The sequence below is a fragment of the Tachysurus vachellii genome, chromosome 14 (assembly GCF_030014155.1).
Source record: "Tachysurus vachellii isolate PV-2020 chromosome 14, HZAU_Pvac_v1, whole genome shotgun sequence".
In the NCBI taxonomy this organism is placed as follows: Eukaryota; Metazoa; Chordata; class Actinopteri; order Siluriformes; family Bagridae; genus Tachysurus; species Tachysurus vachellii.
The window spans coordinates 11,252,376-11,278,778 of record NC_083473.1 but is presented as its reverse complement, the minus strand read 5'-3'; the positions used below and the strand labels follow the sequence as shown (position 1 = coordinate 11,278,778).

The 26,403-nt window shown below is 43.7% G+C and overlaps 2 protein-coding genes across 2 annotated transcripts in view; one reads left to right on the top strand and one right to left on the bottom strand.

The window, feature by feature from the left end:
* Window positions 1-17,759, top strand: part of si:dkeyp-19e1.3 (USP6 N-terminal-like protein) — a 28,157-nt gene extending 10,398 nt beyond the window's left edge. Inside the window, exons 3-14 of the mRNA XM_060886192.1 lie at window positions 1,910-1,995; window positions 9,492-9,531; window positions 9,795-9,875; window positions 9,996-10,103; window positions 11,473-11,582; window positions 12,597-12,645; window positions 13,601-13,721; window positions 14,046-14,140; window positions 14,236-14,301; window positions 14,949-15,048; window positions 15,149-15,301; window positions 16,152-17,759. Of these exons, the coding sequence (XP_060742175.1) occupies window positions 1,910-1,995; window positions 9,492-9,531; window positions 9,795-9,875; window positions 9,996-10,103; window positions 11,473-11,582; window positions 12,597-12,645; window positions 13,601-13,721; window positions 14,046-14,140; window positions 14,236-14,301; window positions 14,949-15,048; window positions 15,149-15,301; window positions 16,152-17,200 (2,058 nt within the window). The 3' untranslated portion in view covers window positions 17,201-17,759. The remainder of the gene's footprint in view (window positions 1-1,909; window positions 1,996-9,491; window positions 9,532-9,794; window positions 9,876-9,995; window positions 10,104-11,472; window positions 11,583-12,596; window positions 12,646-13,600; window positions 13,722-14,045; window positions 14,141-14,235; window positions 14,302-14,948; window positions 15,049-15,148; window positions 15,302-16,151) is intronic.
* Window positions 17,760-18,962: 1,203 nt separating this feature from the next.
* On the bottom strand, window positions 18,963-25,324 carry uevld (UEV and lactate/malate dehyrogenase domains). Its single transcript, XM_060886193.1, has 12 exons — window positions 25,142-25,324; window positions 24,915-24,999; window positions 24,339-24,404; window positions 24,085-24,248; window positions 23,190-23,331; window positions 22,509-22,600; window positions 22,274-22,379; window positions 21,171-21,341; window positions 20,302-20,475; window positions 20,055-20,136; window positions 19,698-19,821; window positions 18,963-19,199 (listed from the first exon to the last, which is right to left on the bottom strand). Exons 1-12 carry the CDS (start codon window positions 25,181-25,183, stop codon window positions 19,035-19,037), a joined length of 1,413 nt encoding a protein of 470 aa, XP_060742176.1. The 5' UTR covers window positions 25,184-25,324; the 3' UTR covers window positions 18,963-19,034.
* Window positions 25,325-26,403: the final 1,079 nt, after the last annotated feature.

Sequence of the window (26,403 nt, the reverse complement as noted above, 5' to 3'; positions counted from 1 at the left end):
TCAAACACACTTACAAAAATGTTGGCTAGAAATAGGGATCTTATCTCACTTCAGAGTGGTTTTGGGGTATCAATCACTAGTGTTATCTGCTAATACTGCACAATCAGTATTAAGTGTTGTGGTGACAATGCGAGAACTAACAAATTAAGAGCACAATTTAACAAAAGTGTGGAGGTTTATTGTGTTTTGTGTACTGGACTGCAGCAAAATACAGAATTATTTTTTATTTATTTAACCTTCTGTTCCTTTTTTCTTGTTGCTATTTTCCAGGTTTATTCAACAGTAAAATTGTTAAAGTACAAGAAAATAATATGTACAAAATATGTCAAATCCTACGCATGCTTTGATGCCTAGTTAAAGAGCCTGGGTTAATATTCACATCAAGCGCTTGAATGGGGAAATATGTGATCTCAGTGTGGTTTTTTGGTGTCAGACTGGTTGGTTTAAGTGTTTTCAGAAACAGCTGATCTCTTGTGGAACTTCTGGGAGTTTCACACTCTTTAGTCTTTAAAGATTACTCACAATATTGTGGAAAACACAACGAAATCTGCTGCAAACAGAAAAGCAACTCAGAAAGCTGAAAACTACAAACCTTAATGGGCTACAACAGCACGAGACAACCTGACATTCCCCTGCCTTTTTTGCCACTTTAGTTGTTAGGGCAAATTTTAAATGCTATTCCAGATTTTGGCCAAATACATCTTCAACCTCTTTTAGGGTGATTTTTTTTAAAGCTTTTTGAGATGCAGTTATGCTAAATACCCAAAGGCATTTTAAAGGCATTTTGATAGATTGAGATGTTTGTCATCTTGCCCTTCATTTTAATTCATGCAGCTTGAACATGTTGGACAATCTTACAGATAAAAAAAAAATGCTCACAGCTCTGTTTGTAGCAACATATAAACAACTGACGGCACTATCACCCGAATAAAACTTTGCCTTAGACCCAAATATCTGGGCAAGAAGACTAACCACGAGAGTCTGCTTCTGACTCTCTCTCATGCTGTGTATATGTGAGAAACTAGTGTGAGAGAGCAGAACCACATAGAGGAACAAGTCAGCATGCTATTATTAGCTGTCAGAAACGATTGCATGCTTGGCCAGGTAACTACAGAAAAGCAAGCAGTGATGATGTACAAGAAGGAAAAGGAATCGAGATTTAAAAAAACAGATCCACATCTGTAGTTCATCAATTTGGTTTTGTAGGTTTAGACCAAACCACCTGATTTCCAATAGGTGGAAAACTACAAACGCGGTTGAAATGCATAAGCTTTTTTGAAGTGGATTTAATAACTTTTATCTTCCTTGAGTTTATTTGTAAATGTAAAGATGTAGCTTGTGCAATGCATTGGTCATTTTACCTTGTCTGCACTATAAGTTATGCACTATAGAGAGAAGATCAGTCTGTTATTTGTTTGGGTAAATTTAGTGAATAAGAAGCCATTTGGGATTCAACTATGATTTTCAGTTCTTGGTTGAATTTGCTAAAGCAACATATGTAAAGTCACTTTCTTTGCTGTGTGTAGGGAAGTAGTGACTTTGTTGTGTTTTGTGTGTGTTTGTAATCCTGGAATATAGCCAAACCATTCAATTTAAGGTTTTTTATTCTGCTGCACATCAAATCAAACACCCAATAAATATTCTGTTGTATTATTCAGCCTTAATTTACGTCACGTCAACATCTTTACCACATTTCATGTCGTTTGTCCATGTTGGTCAGTGCTACTACAGAGCGGAGACAAACAAAGTGAAATTTTACATGAAAGTTTGTTATTTCAGTGTGTAATAATGTGCCCCTCCTCATTTCCCCCTGCGGGTGTGCTAGTACATACTGTTTCTCCTTGTGTACATTGTGCTTGTTCTCTGCTCCTGCTGATTTCCCCTGAAGGCTTTATTTGAATGGTTGCAGGGCAGAGTGGAGGGCGTGCACATTAACCCTTGGGAGGATGCCGACTACAAGGTCTACAAGGTCACGGACCGCTTTGGCTTCCTGCAGTAAGTCTTACGATGTTCTTCGATGTGTGTGTGAGAGAGAGTGTGTGTGTGTGTGTGTGTGAGAGAGAGCGAGAGAGTGTGTGAGAGCGAGAGAGTGTGTGTGTGTGTGTGAGAGCGAGAGAGTGTGTGTGTGAGAGCGAGAGAGTGTGTGTGTGAGAGCGAGAGAGTGTGTGTGTGAGAGCGAGAGAGTGTGTGTGTGAGAGCGAGAGAGTGTGTGTGTGAGAGCGAGAGAGTGTGTGTGTGAGAGCGAGAGAGTGTGTGTGTGAGAGCGAGAGAGTGTGTGTGTGAGAGCGAGAGAGTGTGTGTGTGAGAGCGAGAGAGTGTGTGTGTGAGAGCGAGAGAGTGTGTGTGTGAGAGCGAGAGAGTGTGTGTGTGTGTGAGAGCGAGAGTGTGTGTGTGTGAGAGCGAGAGTGTGTGTGTGTGAGAGCGAGAGTGTGTGTGTGTGAGAGCGAGAGTGTGTGTGTGTGAGAGCGAGAGTGTGTGTGTGTGAGAGCGAGAGTGTGTGTGTGTGAGAGCGAGAGTGTGTGTGTGTGAGAGCGAGAGTGTGTGTGTGTGAGAGCGAGAGTGTGTGTGTGTGAGAGCGAGAGTGTGTGTGTGTGAGAGCGAGAGTGTGTGTGTGTGAGAGCGAGAGTGTGTGTGTGTGAGAGCGAGAGTGTGTGTGTGTGAGAGCGAGAGTGTGTGTGTGTGAGAGCGAGAGTGTGTGTGTGTGAGAGCGAGAGTGTGTGTGTGTGAGAGCGAGAGTGTGTGTGTGTGAGAGCGAGAGTGTGTGTGTGTGAGAGCGAGAGTGTGTGTGTGTGAGAGCGAGAGAGTGTGTGTGTGTGAGAGCGAGAGAGTGTGTGTGTGAGAGCGAGAGAGTGTGTGTGTGAGAGCGAGAGAGTGTGTGTGTGAGAGCGAGAGAGTGTGTGTGTGAGAGCGAGAGAGTGTGTGTGTGAGAGCGAGAGAGTGTGTGTGTGAGAGCGAGAGAGTGTGTGTGTGAGAGCGAGAGAGTGTGTGTGTGAGAGCGAGAGAGTGTGTGTGTGAGAGCGAGAGAGTGTGTGTGTGAGAGCGAGAGAGTGTGTGTGTGAGAGCGAGAGAGTGTGTGTGTGAGAGCGAGAGAGTGTGTGTGTGAGAGCGAGAGAGTGTGTGTGTGAGAGCGAGAGAGTGTGTGTGTGAGAGCGAGAGAGTGTGTGTGTGAGAGCGAGAGAGTGTGTGTGTGAGAGCGAGAGAGTGTGTGTGTGAGAGCGAGAGAGTGTGTGTGTGAGAGCGAGAGAGTGTGTGTGTGAGAGCGAGAGAGTGTGTGTGTGAGAGCGAGAGAGTGTGTGTGTGAGAGCGAGAGAGTGTGTGTGTGAGAGCGAGAGAGTGTGTGTGTGAGAGCGAGAGAGTGTGTGTGTGAGAGCGAGAGAGTGTGTGTGTGAGAGCGAGCGAGAGAGTGTGTGTGTGAGAGCGAGCGAGAGAGTGTGTGTGTGAGAGCGAGCGAGAGTGTGTGTGTGAGAGCGAGCGAGAGTGTGTGTGTGAGAGCGAGCGAGAGTGTGTGTGTGTGAGAGCGAGCGAGAGTGTGTGTGTGTGAGAGCGAGCGAGAGTGTGTGTGTGTGAGAGCGAGCGAGAGTGTGTGTGTGTGAGAGCGAGCGAGAGTGTGTGTGTGTGAGAGCGAGCGAGAGTGTGTGTGTGTGAGAGCGAGCGAGAGTGTGTGTGTGTGAGAGCGAGCGAGAGTGTGTGTGTGTGAGAGCGAGCGAGAGTGTGTGTGTGTGAGAGCGAGCGAGAGTGTGTGTGTGTGAGAGCGAGCGAGAGTGTGTGTGTGTGAGAGCGAGCGAGAGTGTGTGTGTGTGAGAGCGAGCGAGAGTGTGTGTGTGTGAGAGCGAGCGAGAGTGTGTGTGTGTGAGAGCGAGCGAGAGTGTGTGTGTGTGAGAGCGAGCGAGAGTGTGTGTGTGTGTGAGAGCGAGCGAGAGTGTGTGTGTGTGAGAGCGAGAGAGTGTGTGTGTGAGAGCGAGAGAGTGTGTGTGTGAGAGCGAGAGAGTGTGTGTGTGAGAGCGAGCGAGAGTGTGTGTGTGTGAGAGCGAGCGAGAGTGTGTGTGTGAGAGCGAGAGAGTGTGTGTGTGAGAGCGAGCGAGAGTGTGTGTGTGTGAGAGCGAGCGAGAGTGTGTGTGTGTGAGAGCGAGCGAGAGTGTGTGTGTGTGAGAGCGAGCGAGAGTGTGTGTGTGTGAGAGCGAGCGAGAGTGTGTGTGTGTGAGAGCGAGCGAGAGTGTGTGTGTGTGAGAGCGAGCGAGAGTGTGTGTGTGTGAGAGCGAGCGAGAGTGTGTGTGTGTGAGAGCGAGCGAGAGTGTGTGTGTGTGTGAGAGCGAGCGAGAGTGTGTGTGTGTGAGAGCGAGCGAGAGTGTGTGTGTGTGAGAGCGAGCGAGAGTGTGTGTGTGTGTGAGAGCGAGCGAGAGTGTGTGTGTGTGTGAGAGCGAGCGAGAGTGTGTGTGTGTGAGAGCGAGCGAGAGTGTGTGTGTGTGAGAGCGAGCGAGAGTGTGTGTGTGTGAGAGCGAGCGAGAGTGTGTGTGTGTGAGAGCGAGCGAGAGTGTGTGTGTGAGAGCGAGCGAGAGTGTGTGTGTGTGAGAGCGAGCGAGAGTGTGTGTGTGTGAGAGCGAGCGAGAGTGTGTGTGTGTGAGAGCGAGCGAGAGTGTGTGTGTGTGAGAGCGAGCGAGAGTGTGTGTGTGTGAGAGCGAGCGAGAGTGTGTGTGTGTGTGAGAGCGAGCGAGAGTGTGTGTGTGTGAGAGCGAGCGAGAGTGTGTGTGTGTGAGAGCGAGCGAGAGTGTGTGTGTGTGAGAGCGAGCGAGAGTGTGTGTGTGTGAGAGCGAGCGAGAGTGTGTGTGTGTGTGAGAGCGAGCGAGAGTGTGTGTGTGTGAGAGCGAGCGAGAGTGTGTGTGTGTGTGAGAGCGAGCGAGAGTGTGTGTGTGTGAGAGCGAGCGAGAGTGTGTGTGTGTGAGAGCGAGCGAGAGTGTGTGTGTGTGTGAGAGCGAGCGAGAGTGTGTGTGTGTGAGAGCGAGCGAGAGTGTGTGTGTGTGTGTGAGAGCGAGCGAGAGTGTGTGTGTGTGTGAGAGCGAGCGAGAGTGTGTGTGTGTGTGAGAGCGAGCGAGAGTGTGTGTGTGTGTGAGAGCGAGCGAGAGTGTGTGTGTGTGTGAGAGCGAGCGAGAGTGTGTGTGTGTGTGAGAGCGAGCGAGAGTGTGTGTGTGTGAGAGCGAGCGAGAGTGTGTGTGTGTGAGAGCGAGCGAGAGTGTGTGTGTGTGAGAGCGAGCGAGAGTGTGTGTGTGTGTGAGAGCGAGCGAGAGTGTGTGTGTGTGAGAGAGCGAGCGAGAGTGTGTGTGTGTGTGAGAGCGAGCGAGAGTGTGTGTGTGTGAGAGCGAGCGAGAGTGTGTGTGTGTGAGAGCGAGCGAGAGTGTGTGTGTGTGTGTGAGAGCGAGCGAGAGTGTGTGTGTGTGAGAGCGAGCGAGAGTGTGTGTGTGTGTGAGAGCGAGCGAGAGTGTGTGTGTGTGTGAGAGCGAGCGAGAGTGTGAGTGTGTGTGTGTGAGAGCGAGCGAGAGTGTGTGTGTGTGTGAGAGCGAGCGAGAGTGTGTGTGTGTGAGAGCGAGCGAGAGTGTGTGTGTGTGTGAGAGCGAGCGAGAGTGTGAGTGTGTGTGTGTGAGAGCGAGCGAGAGTGTGTGTGTGTGTGAGAGCGAGCGAGAGTGTGTGTGTGTGTGTGAGAGCGAGCGAGAGTGTGTGTGTGTGTGTGAGAGCGAGCGAGAGTGTGTGTGTGTGTGTGAGAGCGAGCGAGAGTGTGTGTGTGTGTGTGAGAGCGAGCGAGAGTGTGTGTGTGAGAGCGAGCGAGAGTGTGTGTGTGTGAGAGCGAGCGAGAGTGTGTGTGTGTGTGAGAGCGAGCGAGAGCGTGTGTGTGTGTGAGAGCGAGCGAGAGTGTGTGTGTGTGTGTGTGTGTGAGAGCGAGCGAGAGTGTGTGTGTGTGTGTGAGAGAGCGAGCGAGAGTGTGTGTGTGTGTGACGAGCGAGCGAGAGTGCTGTGTGTGTGTGAGGAGCGAGCGAGAGTGTGGGTGTGTGTGTGTGAGAGGCGAGCGGTGAGGTGTGTTGTGTGTGAGTGCGCGCGAGAGTGTGTGTGTGTGTGTGAGAGCGAGCGAGAGAGTGTGTGTGTGAGAGCGAGCGAGAGAGTGTGTGTGTGAGAGCGAGCGAGAGAGTGTGTGTGTGAGAGCGAGCGAGAGAGTGTGTGTGTGAGAGCGAGCGAGAGAGTGTGTGTGTGAGAGCGAGCGAGAGAGTGTGTGTGTGAGAGCGAGCGAGAGTGTGTGTGTGTGAGAGCGAGCGAGAGAGTGTGTGTGTGAGAGCGAGCGAGAGAGTGTGTGTGTGTGAGAGCGAGCGAGAGAGTGTGTGTGTGAGAGCGAGCGAGAGAGTGTGTGGGGGAGAGCGAGCGCGAGCGTGTGTGTGTGGGGGAGAGCGAGCGCGAGCGTGTGTGTGTGAGAGCGAGCGGGAGCGTGTGTGTGTGTGAGAGCGAGCGGGAGCGTGTGTGTGTGAGAGAGAGGGGGTGTGTTGTGTGTGAGAGCGAGCGGAGGTGTGTGTGTTGAGAGCGAGCGAGAGTTGTGTGTGTGGTGTGAGAGCGAGCGAGGTGTGTGTGTGTGGAGAGCGAGGAGAGTGTGTGGTGTGAGAGCGGCGAGAGGTGTGGTGTGGGCACGGGGTGTGTGGAGTGTAAGCGAGCGAGAGTGTGTGAGGTGTGTGTGTGGAGCGAGGAGGTGTGTGTGTGTGTGGGGAGAGTGGTGTAGAGCGAGCGAGAGGTGTTGTGGGGTGAGACGGCGGGTGTGTCGGTGTGTTGGTGAGACGAGCGGAGCGGGGAGTGGTGTGTGTGTGTGAGAGCGAGCGGAGGTTGTGTGTTTGAGAGCGAGCGGGGGTGTGTGTGGTGAGAGCGAGCGGAGTGTGTGTGTGTGTGAGGAGAGCTGGGGGCGAGCGGAGGTGTGTGTGTGTGAGAGCGAGCGGGAGGTGTGTGTGTGTGTGAGGCGAGCGAGAGCGTGTGTGTGTGGAGGAGCGAGCGGGGGTGTAGCGGGGTGTGTGTGTGAGAGCGAGCGAGAGCGGTGTGTGTGGGAGAGCGGGGAGCGGTGTGTGTGTGAGAGCGAGCGAGGGTGTGGGAGAGAGCGAGCGAGAGTGTGTGTGAGAGCGAGCGAGAGTGTGTGTGTGTGTGAGAGCGAGCGAGAGTGTGTGTGTGTGTGAGAGCGAGCGAGTGTGTGTGTGTGAGAGCGAGAGAGAGTGTGTGTGTGTGAGAGCGAGAGAGAGTGTGTGTGTGTGAGAGCGAGAGTGTGTGTGTGTGTGAGAGCGAGCGAGAGTGTGTGTGTGTGTGAGAGCGAGCGAGTGTGTGTGTGTGAGAGCGAGCGAGTGTGTGTGTGTGAGAGCGAGCGAGAGTGTGTGTGTGTGTGTGAGAGCGAGCGAGAGTGTGTGTGTGTGTGAGAGCGAGCGAGAGTGTGTGTGTGTGTGAGAGCGAGCGAGAGTGTGTGTGTGTGTGAGAGCGAGCGAGAGCGTGTGTGTGAGAGCGAGCGAGAGTGTGAGTGTGTGTGTGTGAGAGCGAGCGGGAGCGTGTGTGTGTGTGTGAGAGCGAGCGAGAGCGTGTGTGTGTGAGAGCGAGCGAGAGCGTGTGTGTGTGAGAGCGAGCGAGAGCGTGTGTGTGTGAGAGCGAGCGAGAGCGTGTGTGTGTGAGAGCGAGCGAGAGCGTGTGTGTGTGAGAGCGAGCGGGAGCGTGTGTGTGTGAGAGCGAGCGGGAGCGTGTGTGTGTGAGAGCGAGCGGGAGCGTGTGTGTGTGAGAGCGAGCGGGAGCGTGTGTGTGTGAGAGCGTGGAGGGTGGTGGGAGGGGCGGTTTGTGTGTGAGAGCGAGCGAGAGGTGTGTGTTGTGTAGAGCGAGCGAGGTGGTTGTGTGTGTAGAGCGAGCGAGAGTGTTCGTAGTGGTGTGTGAGCAGCGAGAGCGTGTGAGAGCGCTGGCTGCGTGTGTGTGTGAGAGCGAGCGAGCTGTTTGAGAGCAGAGAGCGGTGTGTGTCACACGTGTGTGTGAGAGCGAGCGAGCGAGAGTGTGTGTGTGTGTGTGTGAGAGCGAGCGAGCGAGAGTGTGTGTGTTGAGAGGCGAGCGGTAGATGTGGTGATGTGTGTGTGGAGGCGCGGGGCGCGGTGTGTGTGGTTGTCGAGCGAGCGAGGTGTTGTGTAGTTGTGAGAGCGAGCGGATGTGTGTGTGGAGGCGCTGCGAAGGCAGGCGATGTTGTGTGTGAGAGCGAGCGAGAGTGTGTGTGTGTGAGAGCGAGCGAGACGTGGTGTGGAGAGCGAGTGTGTGTGTGTGTGGAAGCGAGCGAGAGGTTTGTGGGTGTGAGAGCAGCAGAGGTGTGTGTGTGTGTTGTGAGAGCGACGAGCGATGTGTGTGTGTGTGTGCGAGCGATGTTGTCGGAAGAGGGGTGGTGTGTGTGTGTGTGTGTGTGAGAGCGAGCGAGAGTGTGTGTGTGTGTGTGTGAGAGCGAGCGAGAGTGTGTGTGTGTGTGAGAGCGAGCGAGAGTGTGTGTGTGTGTGTGAGAGCGAGCGAGAGTGTGTGTGTGTGTGAGAGCGAGCGAGAGTGTGTGTGTGTGTGTGAGAGCGAGCGAGAGTGTGTGTGTGTGTGAGAGCGAGCGAGAGTGTGTGTGTGTGTGAGAGCGAGCGAGAGTGTGTGTGTGTGTGTGAGAGCGAGCGAGAGTGTGTGTGTGTGTGTGTGAGAGCGAGCGAGAGTGTGTGTGTGTGTGTGAGAGCGAGCGAGAGTGTGTGTGTGTGTGAGAGCGAGCGAGAGTGTGTGTGTGTGTGTGAGAGCGAGCGAGAGTGTGTGTGTGTGTGAGAGCGAGCGAGAGTGTGTGTGTGTGTGTGAGAGCGAGCGAGAGTGTGTGTGTGTGTGTGAGAGCGAGCGAGAGTGTGTGTGTGTGTGTGAGAGCGAGCGAGAGTGTGTGTGTGTGTGTGAGAGCGAGCGAGAGTGTGTGTGTGTGTGAGAGCGAGCGAGAGTGTGTGTGTGTGTGTGAGAGCGAGCGAGAGTGTGTGTGTGTGTGAGAGCGAGCGAGAGTGTGTGTGTGTGTGTGAGAGCGAGCGAGAGTGTGTGTGTGTGTGTGAGAGCGAGCGAGAGTGTGTGTGTGTGTGTGAGAGAGCGAGCGAGAGTGTGTGTGTGTGTGTGAGAGCGAGCGAGAGCGTGTGTGTGTGAGAGCGAGCGAGAGCGCGTGTGTGTGTGAGAGCGAGCGGGAGCGTGTGTGTGTGTGTGTGAGAGCGAGCGGGAGCGTGTGTGTGTGTGTGTGAGAGCGAGCGAGAGCGTGTGTGTGTGTGTGTGTGAGAGAGCGAGCGAGAGCGTGTGTGTGTGAGAGCGTGTGAGAGCGGGTGTGTGGGTGTGGGTGAGAGTGTGTGAGAGGGTGTGGGTGAGAGTGTGTGAATGGGTGTGGGTGAGAGTGTGTGTGAGTGTAAGTGTGTGAGACAGTGTGTGGGATTTGTGTCTCATTTTATTACTGTTGATTTTATTTTTTCCAGTGAGGAGGAGTTACCCACTCCGAGTGCAGTGGAGGAGAAGGTCTCTCTCTCTCTCTCACACACACACACACACACACACACACACACACACACACACAAACACAATGAGTATAAGAATGATTCTATTTACAGACAACAGATAAAACCCCCTCTGTGAGATTTTAAATGGCCAAAACTTCAGACACTTTGTTGTTGCATTTTTTCCCCTTAGTTTGTCACCCATGTGTACTCAATTATGATGTATAGAAATGGTGCATATGTTCTTCCCTTCGATCATCAGCTTTCACAATGTTCTTCCCACAGCACAAAAATCAGGAGGTGGAACGGGTGGACAAATGGCTTAAGATGGTGAAAAACTGGAGCAGGTACCATAACAGTGAGAAGGTGAGTGCCACAATGTTCCAGTTACAGTGGACACAGATAATAGATCCAAGTCCAGTGATCCCAGTCCAAATATGTGTGTGTGTGTGTGTGTGTGTGTGTGTGTGTGTGTGTGTAATGCAGATGGTCAAGCGTGTTTTTAAGGGGATTCCCCTGCAGCTGCGTGGCCAGGCCTGGGCTCTCCTGCTGGATCTGGAGAAGGTGAAGCAGCAAAATGAGGGGAAATATGAGGTAAGAGACTTGGGCAGGATGTGTGTTTGGGCTTTCCTGTGCCCTATTATTTCATAAATACAGGACGCAGAGGAGATTTGTGATTTGTTTGGCCAGACATTCTTAAATCTTCCTTTTTTGTCCTGGGACCATAGTACGATAAATTGTTTTTAATTGGACTATTTAAAAGAACAGAAGTTCATCTTAAACTTCAGACTAGACTAGTCACTAAAACTACACGGCTGATTCTTACAACCCAACACCACATTCGTGTTCTAACTGTGAACACGGTAGTGTTAGTGGTAGTTCATTCATTGGGAAGCCTGTAGGTGATAAATGAATTCCTGACTAAGAGAAACTACTCAACATCACGAGAGATAGAAGTTTAATCATCTTCAGCTACGTAGCCACAAGAGAACTTCAGTTATGCAGAATTAGGAATAATAGACCATCTAAGAGTCTTTTTATATCAAACTGTTAAATCTCACAGCAGACACACAAGGGTATGGATTGTGATAATACTTTATGAATGAACGCATGTCAATTAAGTAATAAGTCATCCATAGTAATAGGTGTGTCCCAAATGGCGTACTATACAGTGTGTGTTTATGCTGTGTGATGTCTACTCTACCATCAAGTGTATGAACTTTATAGGGTAGTATTTTTTAGGATTTATTATTTTTTTTAAACTAACCAGAAGTCAAGGTCCGGGTCAAGAGGCTTTTATTGTCATTTCAACCATATATAGGTGGTGCAGTACACAGTGAAATGAGACAACATTGCACCAGGACCATGGTGCTCCACAGAACGCAGAGCAACATAAAACTCACCCAGATCTAAGTACATTACATAAGTAATAAGTACATTCTGTGTAAAGTACATATGTGCAAACAGTTCAATACATTACAATACAATAGTACTTAGTTGGAATAATAGTTTTTAACAAATTAAAAGCCTATTACTAACAAATAGATTTTTTTGGAATTTTTTCAGGTAATCACACTATTCACATTATTTATACTACAAAAGCATCTTGTGTAAGTATGAGATTTCGGATGCACCTTATGAAGACGACCCCATTCATCCTTTTTAGAGTCCTTAGTCAAATGTCCTCTCAGCAACAGAGCCACATGGGGTTGATGAATGAACAGAACAAGACACACTCGTCTCTAGACTGATATATTTTTCCTTTGGTGTTTACCTCATTTCTCATAGCACAGCTGTATGTGACTGAGATGTGCACATAACAACCGATAGACCAAAATGCAGCACTTTCCTCCATACTGTACAGTTACTCTGTTTTAATCTTATTGTCTGTTATAAACAGCTGGAATAAACAGCATATTTTATTATTTAATAATATTTTAATAATATTTTATCTCTTTTGCAGAAAATGAAGGAACAAGCCAGGAGCTTCTCGACAGAAATCAAGCAGATAGACCTGGATGTCAACAGGACTTTTAGGAATCATATAATGTTCATGGAGAGATTTGGAGTCAAGTATGTCTCAAGCTAAACACACACAAATTTAAACGTGAGCCCTGGGAGAAAGATGACATGCTCTAATGGTCTGCTTTGTCTTCCTGTCGTACTGAAACCTGCACATGCCCAGCACTTTCTGTGGCTTTGCACTTCACCAAAATCGTTTCATCCTTATTAAAAGTCAGCAGTGTCTGTTTTTTTTCTTTTCTTACATTCCATTATTTGATTCTGAAGCGTTTTTTTTTCCAGCTATTGTTTTGGTGTGTTTTATCTCCATGGCATCATGTGTTCTGGTGGTTGTGAAATAAACACTTTGGACTTTGTAAAGCTGTAACCAAAAAAGAGCCACTTCCTCTCTCTTTTTTTTTTTAGTTCAATTTCCTGTAAGTGAGCGAGGCGTTACAGGAAGTAACAGCCCACCGTTCACTGCCCAGAATAAATGTACTGTTTTCATCCTAAACAATAAGAGGGGTAAAATAATGTCCTGTGGTTTCCTTTAGTTCATCATTGACTCAGAGGCTAATTATGGTTAAAACTCACGGTTCAAACTGAGACGTCAAAACAAAGCTTGCGTCAGGAGGGCAGATTTTGTTCACACAAAGGACATGGAGAGGTACCTGGACGTGGGATACTGTTCGGCGGTCATGATTTATAACATAAAGCAATGATCAGTTCTGTGGTCTGGGCTCACAAGGCAGCTGGACATGATGTGCTTTGACACTTCGATGTGGTTGAGCTGGACTACATACAGGAGAGGATGTGTATCAGTGTTGCCTCTCCTCAGTGAGGAACATGTACGCCTGCCCCTCCACCCTGTTAACACCTCTGTGCATGTCAGAGCAACCCTATACACAATTCTTTCATGCATCTGTTTCCTGTTTTCCCTGACTGTTTTCATTTAGTATCATTGCTCATGTTACTAGCAGTAGCTAGCAAATACTTATATTAAAGCTCATTTTTGTCTGTGCGGTCTTTTTCAGATCAGAGATTTAAACTAATCATTGCCTTTTGTTTTTTTTTGTCTTTTAACAGACAACAAGCCCTGTTCCATGTGCTAACCGCGTACTCGGTCTACAACACGGTGAGTGTGTTAACCTATACAGGAAATATCCACTTAGCTAAACAGAGGAGAAGCGAAGAGCAACAAACCTTACACGCCTTTTGCTCTTCTGCTTTCAACTCACTTGGCTTCGATGGAAATAAATAAAAAGAGAGAGAGAATCTGAACCACGTAGTTGTGTTGATCTGAATGTGTTCAGTTATGTGTCAAGAACCAGATATAAAAATATATGACGGCTAGTATGTTATATATGTATGATGTTAAGAATAAGACATGACTGACTGTGCTGAGTCACAAAGCACTAACACTGGAGATTCCTTTTGTAAATGTCACACAAACATTTATTGCAACTTATCAGCATGCTCTTCTTCAAGGTTTTCTTTTTAACCGTGTTCGCAAAAAAACTGCTTATTTTTAAACCTAGATAATGTGACACATTAGCTGTACAAGTCCCTGTGTGAATGTGCTGATAATATTAAAGACATAAAATATCAGAAGCACAATATTATACAACCAGTTATTTATGCTACAGCTGATGGAACCTACTGTCAGAGCTTATAGACAATCGATCCACACTTTCTGCACTTTATTAGCAATACTTTATTAGCAATATGCCATCCTTGACAATATTTATTTATTAAAGGTCATGCTTATCTTTTAACCATTTATAGTAACATTTAATGTTGAGGAATATCTGCAAAGAAGTTCATTTCTGTTATAGGTTCTAACTATAAATTAATACATTTAATAAAAATAAAATAATACAAAGAAGGGGCTGTTTATAAATAAGTATGTCTGTCTTTATTATGTGTAACCTTAATAAGGTCCGGTCCGAGTTTCCAGCTTTAAAAAACATCCTGGATTTTTTTTTTTGCTTTTTTACAATTACTTTATATGAAGGTAATATATAATTTTTCAAGCTATGTGTAATTGCATCTGTGATAAGTGACTGGGTTTTCTGGTGGGGGTTCTGCAGGAGGTAAGCTACTGCCAGGGCATGAGTCAGATCGCAGCCATTTTGTTGATGTACCTGAACGAGGAGGATGCATTCTGGGCCTTGTCTCAGCTTCTCACCAACCAGAAGCATGCTATGCATGGTGAGATAAGATTGTGTTCTCTCTATCTCTCTCTCTCTCTCTCTCTCTCTCTCTCTCTCTCTCTCTCTCTCTCTCTCTCTCTCTCTCTCTCTCTCTCTCTCTCTCTCTCTCTCTCTCTCTCTCTCTCTCTCTCTCTCTCTCTCTCTCTCTCTCTCTCTCTCTCTCTCTCTCTCTCTCTCTCTCTCTCTCTCTCTCTCATATATATATATATATATATATATATATATTTACTGTCTGAATGCCTTAATTTCCTCAGTGCCTAGTATTCATGTTGGTTGAACTGTGGTGAGGTTTTTACAATATCATCTCTATGACTTCTTCCAGGATTCTTTATCCCTGGCTTCCCCAAACTGCATCGCTTCCAGGCCCATCATGACCAGATCCTGGCTAAACTCCTTCCAAAGCTAAAGAGGCATTTGGTAAGCTCTTCTATTCTGATCAATTTAGTCAGACAGGAACTTAAAATGGTAGGTTACCTTAACAGACTTATTTTTTCTGACATTTTCTTGTTCAGGATAAGGAGCAGATGACTACTGGTATATACACAACCAAATGGTTTCTGCAGTGTTTCATCGACAGGGTGAGGAGTTTATCACTGTTATCTACTGTATCTACACTCAGATATCCTGCCTGAACCATAAACCGCCGTTCAAGAATGGTGTTTCATCAGCTTTTAAGCAAACCTCTTAAATGTGGACGTAAACATTACATTGTGCACAAACGTCATGTTCCTTCCTTAAACCATGGGCATCCAAACTGTTATAAGATATATGCAATCAATAGAACTGTAAGTGTCAGAGTTTATGGAAAATAAACACATATTAGAGACGCTAAAGAAAAGAAAATATAAATATTTAGATATAACAAAATACAGCCTTCACGTCTTTCCAAAAATGGGTATTTTCTCACATCAAAGACACTAGTTGTTGAAATTGGTAATAAATAAATCTAATATTATACACACAATATGAATTACTTGTTTAACCAGTCTTTTTATTGCTAACACAAATCCAAAATACACCAAAACAGAACTGTAACAGCCCACGATCTGTTCTCTTACTTAATACTTATTGACCTCATTACAAAAAAAACACTTCGTATTGCAAACTTCTCCATTTTTGTAGTGGTGTCAGGAACTTCCTGCTGAATCTTCTGATGTGTAGACTTTTATAAGCTTGATGTTGGGACTTTCTATAATTTGTCAACCCCAATGTCCTCATCAAACAGACACCATTCACATTGACGCTGCGCCTGTGGGACATTTATATACTTGAAGGAGAGAAGATTTTACCTGCTATGGCCTACACAACACTTAGAATTCATAAAAGTAAGTATCACTTGATGTATACGCACTCAGAGTCTTCGAGGAGTTTATTAAGTCTGTTATGATGTCATGTTGGACACACAATATGCTTCTACCTTCTCAGAGCGTCTGTTGAAGATGCCTTTGGAGGAACTGCGAGAGTTTCTGCAGGAAAGCATCTCCTCCTCCTTCCAGATGGGCGATGATGCGGTTATAGAGCAGCTGCAGGCCGCCATGTCTGAGCTACGGAAAATGAAGCTGGATCTTCCTCCTGCACGTATGCACTGATATTTGTTTTTCTCTTAAGAATGAAGTGCTGAGACTTAAGTCACTAAGTGAAGCTTAATCATTTTCCCCATAAACCAAGCACAACTAGATTAAAGGATGAAGTAGGCAAAAACACATTTTATAATATTTTATGATCATCACCTAATTTGTCAGATGTTATTAAAATATCTGCTAAAAACACATTCTTTAGACTACTGACATCAACCAATCAGGACAATATATCTTTCCTGTCAGAAATGCTGTAATAAGCTTAACCTAGTCAGAATTTAAAGTTAAGTCATTTTCTATCAATGTGCATTAGAGACAGAAAGTGAGGGACCTCAGTCTTATTTCACACCTCAGTCTTATTTTAGTTAAAGTCTACATAGCCAGCTGTTTGATGGCACATGTCTGATGTAGGCACATTCCCTCCTTAGTGTAGCAAACTGTATAGTCAGTGTTGTAGATTTAACAGCTAATACTTCTGTATGTTGCTTGAACCAAAGCAGTTTTTAGTATATACATCATAACTCACTTGAGAGTAAAGAGCTGCTCCATTGTTTACTGTTGATTTGCATCACTTCCTGAACTCAAGCAGACCCTCATGGAATTCCACAATAAGGAAGGTGTCTGATTTTATAAACATCATGCCACACTTGATCACTTTTGGGTTTTAGCCCAGGCAGCTTGCATTCCTATATTTGGGAGCATTTCTTTGAAACGAATGCTAAAGGAAGGAGCTTTATTTATTCATACTAAATTCTTGACTATTCTATTGATTCAATTTGGTAGCCAAGAAGATTGAGAAAAGATACAGTAAGCACTTTAACCAAAGTATATTTGTTTTTCTGTTTTTACAGCCAAAGGTGATGAGCTACCAATGAAGCCTCTGGGCATAGAGCGTCCAATTGTGCTAACCCCTATATCCTCTGTTCAGCCAGTCAAAGATGATGAACAGCTCCCAGCTCATCCTCACACAAATAACCCCATCACAAAGAATCAGCCCCCACCTGTTCCTCCAGCAAAACCAGTATCTCTGTACACCCAGACACACTGTCCAGAACTCCAAAGCTCATGTTCACAGCCTGAGACAGAAATACCAGAGACTGTTGTTGCAGAGGTAAGTCTATTATCCTCTTCTGTGAGCAATTCTCTGTCTCCGGAGAGTAGAGAAACCCATTCCCGGGCAGATTCAGGTGAGTGGCCTCCACCGTACCTGCCCGCCGAAGCTGATTTATACAGCGTAGACTCTCTGAATTTCCCTGAGCTGCCTCCACCTCCTCCACCCTGCCTCGACCCAGAGTCTGGTGTTTACCTTTCCCCCTCAGGGGACTCGCTTTCACCAGCACCAATCCAACAGGAACTGTCTACATCACCATCCTCCTACAGGGCACAGCGACAGATCGGCAAGTTCCCTGTCAATTTTTATGTCCCAGCATCCCCAGGAGCTCGAAGGCCCTCTGAACAATCTCACTATGACAATCTGTCTGAAGAAGAAGAGCAGCCTGGAGAGAAAATTCCAGAAATTCGAGAGAACTTGCACCTCTCTTCTTCTCAGCCATGGCCTTCTCCACCCAGTTTCTTTTACATTCCCGAATCGGCTCCAGCGGCACCACTGAAGTTCCCCTCAGAATACACCAACACTGGTAGCTGTGAGACGTCAAACTGCACCTTCAATCAACCCCCACCTGAGTTTGATGACCCGCCCTCCACTGTTTCCTCTCCTCTGCTCTCTTATGCTGCCGTCCAGTCTGGGCAGAACCAGAACCACGCCTACAGGAATCAACTGCCACGTCCCAAACTGCCAGTAAAACCTGCAGCACTTTCGTCTGGACCCACAGCAGCGTGTGCTGACTTTAACCGGATGCATGTCCCGACTTCCCAACCGCCAAAACCAGTGACCTTCTAGCACAGGAAACTGTGCACTCTCTTTTGTGCCATTGCAATAAAAAAAAGAACAAAAGAGGCCGTGTTGTGTCCAGTGATGGTTAGGATTTCCCCAAAGTCAAGAAAATGCTCGTGTCTTAGGGTAACCTTAAGGCGCTCAGTATTTTGTGACTACTTTTTTGTTTAAGTGATTTCTAATGTAGCATATGGGTGGAAATGGTGTGTGTGTGAGTGTGTGTGTTAGGAGTAGCTGTTATATTCCTGTTCTTGTATTTGTTTTTGTAAGTTTTCATACATTTTTAATAGTAAGTCAGTTGCCAGTATTAAAACTCTGATTTATTTTTTGTTTACAATGGGTAAATTATATTATTAGTAGGGTGCCATTATTTTGTGTATACTGTGAGATGATAATCTACAGCGCTACAACAACAGTGTAAAGCACAATCTTATTTTTTCCCCCAAGAAAAATGGCTTAAAAGTATTGTGAATGTGTGTGTACAGGGGTTGTTTAGGCAGCTTTTGTTCTGTTTTTATGCAAAGGTCATGTAAAGTGTAAAATACATACTTTTACAAAAAAAATATATGATGAGGACCACCTTCTTTTTTGGCACAAACCCTAAAGTAGATCATTATTTTCCATGGAGTATTTTTGCCTGACCAGTAGCGCCATCCTGTGGAAGACTCCGAACTGTATTCAGGGAAGATTGACGCCATCACTTAGATGCTCACATACTTACTTTAACATTACTTCTGTCTATACAAGTGTGTTTCAGAGAAATGTTCCCATTTGCTGGCAAAAGGAATGTCATGAAGTGGAATTTCTTTTGCACTGTTTATTTTTATGACAAAAATTATTTAATAATGTTTAGATTTGTGTTTCTCTGCTGTAAATACTTTCACAGCAAACCAAAAATGGACATATGTATTGCTTGTGATGCCATGCAGAGTAAATGATATGAAAAAGCTTAAGATGGAAAAAATAACGTGCGTGTTATCATTGTTTTGGTGTAAAAATGATCCTGTACTAATCTGGACAAGATTTATTATATTATTCCTTTGGATGTTTATAATGTTTATTAGCAGTGTGTTTTCAGAAGCTGTGATTTCTTTCTAAAGCACAATAGCTGATACAACGCATTACATCAACACACATGGAAGCACTTCAACTCTTAGTAAAGTACAACACAGTGCAGTCTTGGTCCAAGTTTCTAATATTTACTCTACACCTGCTCACATTAAATAAAAGTAGTGTAACATTGTTTTTAGACAAAGCATTAAGTAAACTACATTATACATATAGTTGGTGAAAAAAGAAACATAGAAAAGGGCATTTCATTGGTTCAGATTGCTTTGGTATAATTCAAATCACAGTAATGTGGGTCAGAATATTGTTCTTTGTTACCTTCATTTTCTTACATAATCAGTTCCATAAATAATCAGTAGGATTGCATAAAATCAACCAATGCAGTGCAAAGAACAGTAACAAGAGTTCTCCTCAAATGAATATATATGATATAATAATAAATTGTACAAGTACCTGGCATGAACAAACTGAGTAACAGATTCCAGAAAAGACAACGGAAAAGAGCTCAATTCTATTCATTTTGTTTAGATTGTGTGTGTGTGTGTGTGAGAGAGAGAGAGCGAACAGGGCTTCTCCCTCTCAACACCTGTCTTCCTGAGTCTTCCTGAATTTGAAAGGCACCATGCAGTGTGAGAATGTAGCACAGCCTTGCTTGAGCTGTGAGAAAGTGTAGATCTGCATGAGGTTTGTTTTGCAACAGGATTTTCTGTTACTGTTACTATGCTGCTGATGGCGTTGTAAGTCTTTGCTGGGATCTGAGAGGATTTTAGAGCTAAATCCTCAGCTGCGTGATGAGGTTGTTCAGAGACGAGACACTCTCTTTCAGCTTGGCATCATCATCTGTACCGAGTGCGACACCTGCCAGACGGGTGGATCCGTTAGTTCCTAACACACAGGGCAAGCTGAGGAACACCTCCGAGCCGATACCTCCCCATCCCTGAAGAGAGAACAAATACAACACAAACATTTTGTCAGCAATAAAAAAGTATGTGCTGGTCTTACATGTAGTTATTGCTTTTCTGTGGCTAATATAGTGAACAGGAGGCGACCCTGGGCTTTAGCTGACCTGTATTACAAGGGTCCTGCAGCATATATCCACACATACACAAGTTATGGTATAAAATGACATGATAAAGTCTTGCTAAATACCAGACATGAAACCCTTTGCTTTATTTCTGCTTAGCAAAACTACAACTTTCTCCTCTGGTTTGCCATAGAAACATATAATGCTAACATAAAAATGTGGCTCATTAACCGTTTTAAATGCTGATAATTAACACTGATAATGTAAGTGAACAGTTTTACTGGAGAGATTCTTGACATATTTTTAGGAATCAGATTGCTTTAATACTCAACATGGCAACTCATCATGTGCTTAACAGTGAAACATTAATAAGAAAGGTGATGCCATCAAACAGACAGGAGTGTGACTAACCTGAGCCAGAGTAGTGATGGAGTGTGTTTTATGCTGGTCTGTAAGAATGGAGTGTGTGATGTCAGCGATGGACAACCCCATTGACCAGGACCTCTGACCTTTCCCCTTCAATATCTCAAACGCTCTGCATGGTGTCAATTATACACATACAAAAAAAAAATGAATTAATTAATCAGGCTTGTACTAATGTCTTATTAATTCTACAGTAACAGCTTGTGGCTTGGTCATTAGGGCTAAATTTAAAATTTACATATAAAATGTATAGATTTCTGTAAAGCTGCTTCGTGAGAATGTCCATTATTAAAAGTCCTATACAAATAGTTTAGTAATTGGAATTGAAAAGTCCCACATATTTACCTGTCTATCAGTGGTCTTGTGGACTTGGACGCTGGGACTAACACTTGGTGTTTGTCCCCACTTACATTAGCCCAGACAGCAGCTAAAAGTGAATGACAGGATAATTAGCATTGACAGCAATCACAAAGAGCCAAACAAAAGCAGCGCAAGTCTATATTCTTCATCCACGCCACCATTTACAAGCACAGGCATCATTATGAACAAGAGGAATCATCGGTAATAACAGAAAAATCACAGATGAGCTCACCCTTGTTGCCAGTCTGCTCTCCTATGACCCAGGCTTTTTTGTTTGTGCTGTTGGCTAGGATTGCAACGTTGAGGATGTAAGAGAGCCTCTCGGACTCCAGGTTACAGCCTACACCGATCACATGCGTAGGTGGCAGACGACTCTGTCTCCATGCCACATGGGTCATAATCTCCACTAAGATAAAAACAGTTCCAGATCAGATAAACACGCAGGTACAGAACTCAAAAGATTTATTGTATTATTAAAGCAAGAGCATTTCTTAAAAGGTGTTTGTGGACTTCATGTGATACAAAAAAAGAGGTTTTAACCCATGTGGAATTTTCCTGAAAAAAATGTATGTTATTGTATCATATCTATATGATATACCTATGACATCTCTATATAATATTTTTCCAGCATTAAATCATGTTAATGTATTTAATTTGGTAACTTTTTAACTTTGCCTTGGCTGTCTACTTATTCTGAGACTCCCTGAGCAGCAGCCCAACTGAACTTCAGAGCTGATTGAGATGCACTGTGACAGACAGACAGTCAGACAGACTACATGTCATTAAATGTTCATTTCTAGATGGATTCCAAGCCAGCATCATTGCCCATTTCTCACCCACCAGATGTTCCACAGTCATCAGTTCTTACTCATCGCACTGCTACTTCACTGAAATAGTTACATATGTCAGTGACTCACATGCCCATGAGCTGCAGATTTTAAGATATGCCTCTGAGCCAAACACTTAGCACAAAGTAGCCCAGGTGTTCTGCACCACAACACCTGTATAAGTCTAACAGTCTAGCAAAGGCCAAAGAGTCAGGATTCTGGGTGAGTGTATATTGAAAACAGTTAGGACTGTGCTCAGCAGTAGCACACTGACCGGGCTGAGAGGCGATAAGCAGCACTGCATTGGGACTGAGGCGAGTAAGACTCGAGATGATCTTCCCATAGAGATCCACGTTAGTCTGAACCACACTCACAAATGATTGCTCATTATTCCAAGCGTTTGCAGTAACCACCACCACCTTAGAACCGGCTGAGTCTGACAGATCTGAAAGGAAGGACACACACACACACACACACACAAAATCAGTGTGGAGCCTCAGTTAGAGACCAGTTACAGAATCCTGCAAAGGCTGATTTATATGAGTCATGTGAATGATGATGGTTTCTGAGAAGGTCATAGCTCACAATATTATTATTAATATAATAATATTGTAATTAGATTATAATAAATATAGCTTATAAAACTTATGTTTGGAGTAAATTCCACAGATTATTTAAAATGTCAAAAAAGATTCTTGTTAAAATAAAGTCAGAATTAATAAGTTACGGTCTTCTGAGTAGGAGGTGGAGGGCGGTTATCTGCAGGTACCGTTAGAGAGGAACTTTATGAGACAGAATTGTTAGCACCTGCATTAGAGATGGCTGAAAGCACTGATGGACTGTTCTCTATATACAAATGTAATATATGTAATATACGAATAGGAATTTCTTTAGCTCCACTGTAGTAACTGGGGAAATACATGTGAGGCATAAAGCCACATAAAAGATGTTATACGTTTTATAAACAGAAATGTTACCATAGTCCCCTGGTTTGTGTAATAAATAAATCTTATCCTTACCACAGCTACTCCTACATCCTACCGCTTCAGGAACTAGAAGCAGCAGAATGTAGGTGTAGCCCTTGTTCATTAGGACTGATAACCAAAAGAGTCTCATCTATAGAAAGAGCAAGCTGCTTGTACTGATAATCTGGTTCCCAAATACACAGTTGGAAACACAGAGCTAATGGAGGCTGAGAGGTCGTGAGTTCATACTGTATCATCACTCGTCATGATGAGCTCTGACCTCACCTCAGCTTCCTTATGTTCTTTTTATGTTCTTTTTAAAACAACGCGATCACCACAAGCAAGGAAATGAACAGTTCCATCCATGGGTGTCATTTTAGGCACTGAATGAGAACATAAATAAAACACACACCTTTCGAGACTTCCACCTTCGGCAGGCTGAACAGCTCCAAGTCCATGGTGCCTCCTTTCGTTGAACTCTCTGGTATGTCAATTAAAACCAGTTTGTCCACAAAACCCTTTATAAGTGGAGAAAAAGATAAGAACACAAAAAACTAAAGTACATACATTGAATGTAATTTAAGGCTGAGAAGAGGAAACTAGAGATTGATCAGTTGATACTTGATTGAAAAACTGGAGCTATTTACTTTTGCCATTATACTCAACACAGCAGCCATGCCCAAGTCTCCTCCTCCAATCACAGAGATTTTATTTACACTCTGCTCTGGCTGACTTCCACCTATAAAGACAGATGATTGAGTTTTATCAATTACTATAAATACAATTTTATTTTAAAAAAAAAACCTTTTAAAAATCAGGCTTGAATGTAGTTAGGTAGTTTTACAAAACAAGTAATAAGTAAAGGAAAAATAGACAACAGAACCTCTCTAGTGTTGACTATTTTTCTAAAGCAGCACATCTATAATTGTTGCATTTCCTCTTGTATCAGTGATTTACCAACAGCGAAAATTTGGATCTATTATAGAACAATACATCATACTTTTTATCCAGTTATGATTACATTTAATGTTTTCCACGTCTGAAAAGTCGCAGCTTAACCTCTGACTGTATTAAAGCAAAGACACTGGCGACTCCTTCCAAAATACATTAGCATCTCCTCATGGAAAATGTCAACATCTTATAGAAATGAATGAAACCATTAAATCAGTGTATTAAAACAGCATATTTACATTAAGCTTCGATTTTAATTTCAGCTACATATGGTCAGAATCGATAATTCAAGAATTCAACAGGGCTGTGCTACAATAAAAAGTCACACTATAAGTCTTTACATTGAGTATTAGAAAGCAAAATAAAATAAAAAGCACCTTCAGTAATGTTTAGATGTGAAACCATTGCAAGCAGCTCATTGGGGTCTTTTTCATCTCCTGTAGACTTTGTGGACAGAGGAGGATCCTCTTCAAACTTAGCAATCATCTCCTCCAACAGCACTATTACAGATGACTTGGGCTGAAGTTGTATACAGAGATGGTAACGGTAAATGCACTGAACTGAAGGAAATTAACCTCCGGGTTAAAAATGTACATGAAATGCATTTTAAATCGGTTTCCTACTGAGCAATTCTTAATTTAAACAACATACAAATCTATCTGATGAGGAGTTTTTGTACTGTAATTTATTCATAAATTAACTTTTTCATTAGATACATTTATATGGACAAAGGTATGTGGACGCCTGACTGTCACACCCATCCGTGCTTCTTCCCCAAACTGTTGTCACAAAATGTGAAGCACAGAATTGTCTAGAATGTCTCTGTATGATGTAGCGTTACAATTTGTCTTCGCTGCAACCAAGCAGCCCAAACCTGTTCCTGCATGACGACGCACAAAGCGAGGACCATGAAGACATCAACCCTACTGACTTATTGGAAAACTGACTTTGCCTCAGGTCTCCTCACACACCATCGATGCCTGAACTCACTAAACATCTTGTAACGTAATGAACACAACTCCCTACAGCCACACCTGAAAATCTAGTGTAAAGCTTTTCCAAAATATTGCAGTATATTATAACATCCAAAAGTATTAAACCTTTAATGGGTCTTTCAACAAGCACGTTTGTGATTAAACGGCATGTTTAAGGTTTAGCTGAAATCTTTTTTTAGTGGGAATCTGGAATGAACATAGTCATTTGTGCCTGCGTTCAAAGCCCCTGATTTAACTGCACATTCTCATGTACACAATCCTCTGTTAAGTTCCCTACATGGTCCCAGTTGTGCAGTGCAGGGAGGTAGATCCGACCCTTGGCATCCACATGTTTGCCCTCTCTGATCACCATGTTGGCTGTTGGGCGAAGAAGGCAGATAGGTGGTGTGAAGGGGAACGAATCCAACAGCCACAACTGAATAGGCAAGTTGTAAGAACGTCCTGAGGAAAATATCAGAAATGAATGCAAGTCCTGCACCTTTACTAGAGCCATTTGAAATACATGATGGATTAAATGGTGTAGTTTCTCACCTTGGTATTTGACAGGAATGGTTCCCAATAACTTCAGCAGTTCCTTCTGAGAACTGTCAGTAAATGCTTTAAAGTAATTGTAAAAGGAGATTAGTTTTAAAAAATGAATTCTGTACAAAATAAGAAGAGAAAGAACCCTTTAGAGATAAAAGGTGATGATTAATAACCCTTATATGATGTTCGGGTCTGTGGGACCCATTTTCATAAACATGAATAGTTTTGAAAAACTTTGCTTCCTTGTAAATCTGTTGATTTTTTTCTTTTTTCCACTCATAACTTGATTTAATTTGACTTTCTTTTTTATTATTAAATTTTATTAAAAAACAAACAAAAAAGACAAATAGCACTTTAATTAAAAAATGTGATGTAGTAAAGGTAAAGGGCAAATATTAACCATATATGCTGTTTATATTGCTTGTAATTGGGATGAAGTAAACATCTGTAGAGTATTTTAACATAAAATTTTTGATTGTGTTGAACACTGGCTGAGTAACAAAAATACAAACAACATACAAGGGTTAAGTCTGATTCAGAGCTTTGTGTTAAAGGTAAATAATATGGAAATGAATCACTTACTGTAAGTTCCTGTTACTGTTTTCATGTCTGGGTATTTCACTTGGATTTTCTGTAATTCCCCAATGGCAACATCGTGAAATTTGTACTGTTAAAAATAAAGACTTAAAGTCAGAGATTTTACAAACATGCAGTTTATGTCACTCACCTGTCAGGTCTGACCAGTTGCTGTTAGTCACCTGATTACACACTAAATCCAACATAGTCCTAGTTTTCTACCTGAAACTCACCTTAAAGAGAATCTTTTTAACAGACTCCTGATTTAGATCCATCGTTCCTTTAAAAAAAAAACTTCACTAAAACCGAGAGCTGTGAGATTATTTACAAGCTGCTGCTTTCTTTGGACAAACTCACAAGAAGTAAACAGAAACTTCCGCATACACACAGAGTGACACAGTGCACAAGTACGGCGAGCCGAAGGGACCAAGAGGGTTAAAGAGCACTTCTCCATGCATGACAAGGGATCATGGGACAGGTGACCAATCAGGGGCAGGTACTCGTTAATAATTAATAACATTTTTAAAACAAATATTTTTTCTTACATTTTGCCACATTATTAGGTATCTAATCTAATCTAATCTGATCTAATCTATACCCAGATTTTATTTACTCTAATCATCACCACCTACTACACAGGTTCCTATTCCTAGTTCTGGAAAATCACCTGTACTGCACATTTTAAGGGTTTCTTCCAAAAGTACTCAAGAAAAAAAAACATACTGATCTTGTAGATACTTTTTAAATCTAGTTACTGGCTGTAAACCTCCTGTTGCTAACCCAGTCATCAATATACACAATATGGCTAAAAGCATGTGGTTACCTGACAACCACACAAAATGGTTCCAAAGTCTGTAAACATACACATATTTGTATAGGATGTCTTTTTATGCTGTAGTATTACAACGTGCCTTCATTGGAACTAAAGCACTCAAGCTGGTTCCAGCATGAAAATATATTACTGTCTTATGTAAACCTCACCATCACTGTCTGGATATCAGACAGACGGGTTTTAAAAAACTAACAGCTTATTTGATACGATACTTATTTCTTTCAAAATTTTATCAAAGTATGATACAAGTTATTGCATTAGCTTGTGAGTAGCTTATCGTGTTTAAATTGAGGATAAACTACATTAGTAGTTTATGATTTATGACTAGATATGATTTTGTGAAGTAGTCAACTAAGCCCTTCTTTATGTTATTCTGGATAAAAGTGTCTGCTAAATTCGGTGAATATAAATCAGTCTTTAACACAGACTGAGAATATCACAGGCTATAATTATTCAACTAATGATCCTACCCAAAATAAGAAACAAGCAAACACCAGAACCAGATTTTGTAAATGTCAAAGCAGGATGTAAAATTAAATAAATAAAATAAAATAAAATAAATAATCAAGGCCCTGATCCAGGCCCTTAACCCTCAACTGCTCAGTTGTATAAAGTGAAATAAAAATGTAAGTCACTCTGATAAGCAGGTGTCTGCTAAATGGC

Coding starts and splice junctions, on each gene's coding strand:
- uevld (XM_060886193.1), bottom strand. CDS start 25,183: ATGGATCTAAATCAGGAGTCTGTTAAAAAGATTCTCTTTAAG. Junction 22,380..22,508: donor TGTTGAGTATAATGGCAAAA/GTAAATAGCTCC, acceptor CCACTTATAAAG/GGTTTTGTGGACAAACTGGT. Junction 20,476..21,170: donor GCTTATCGCCTCTCAGCCCG/GTCAGTGTGCTA, acceptor TTTTTATCTTAG/TGGAGATTATGACCCATGTG.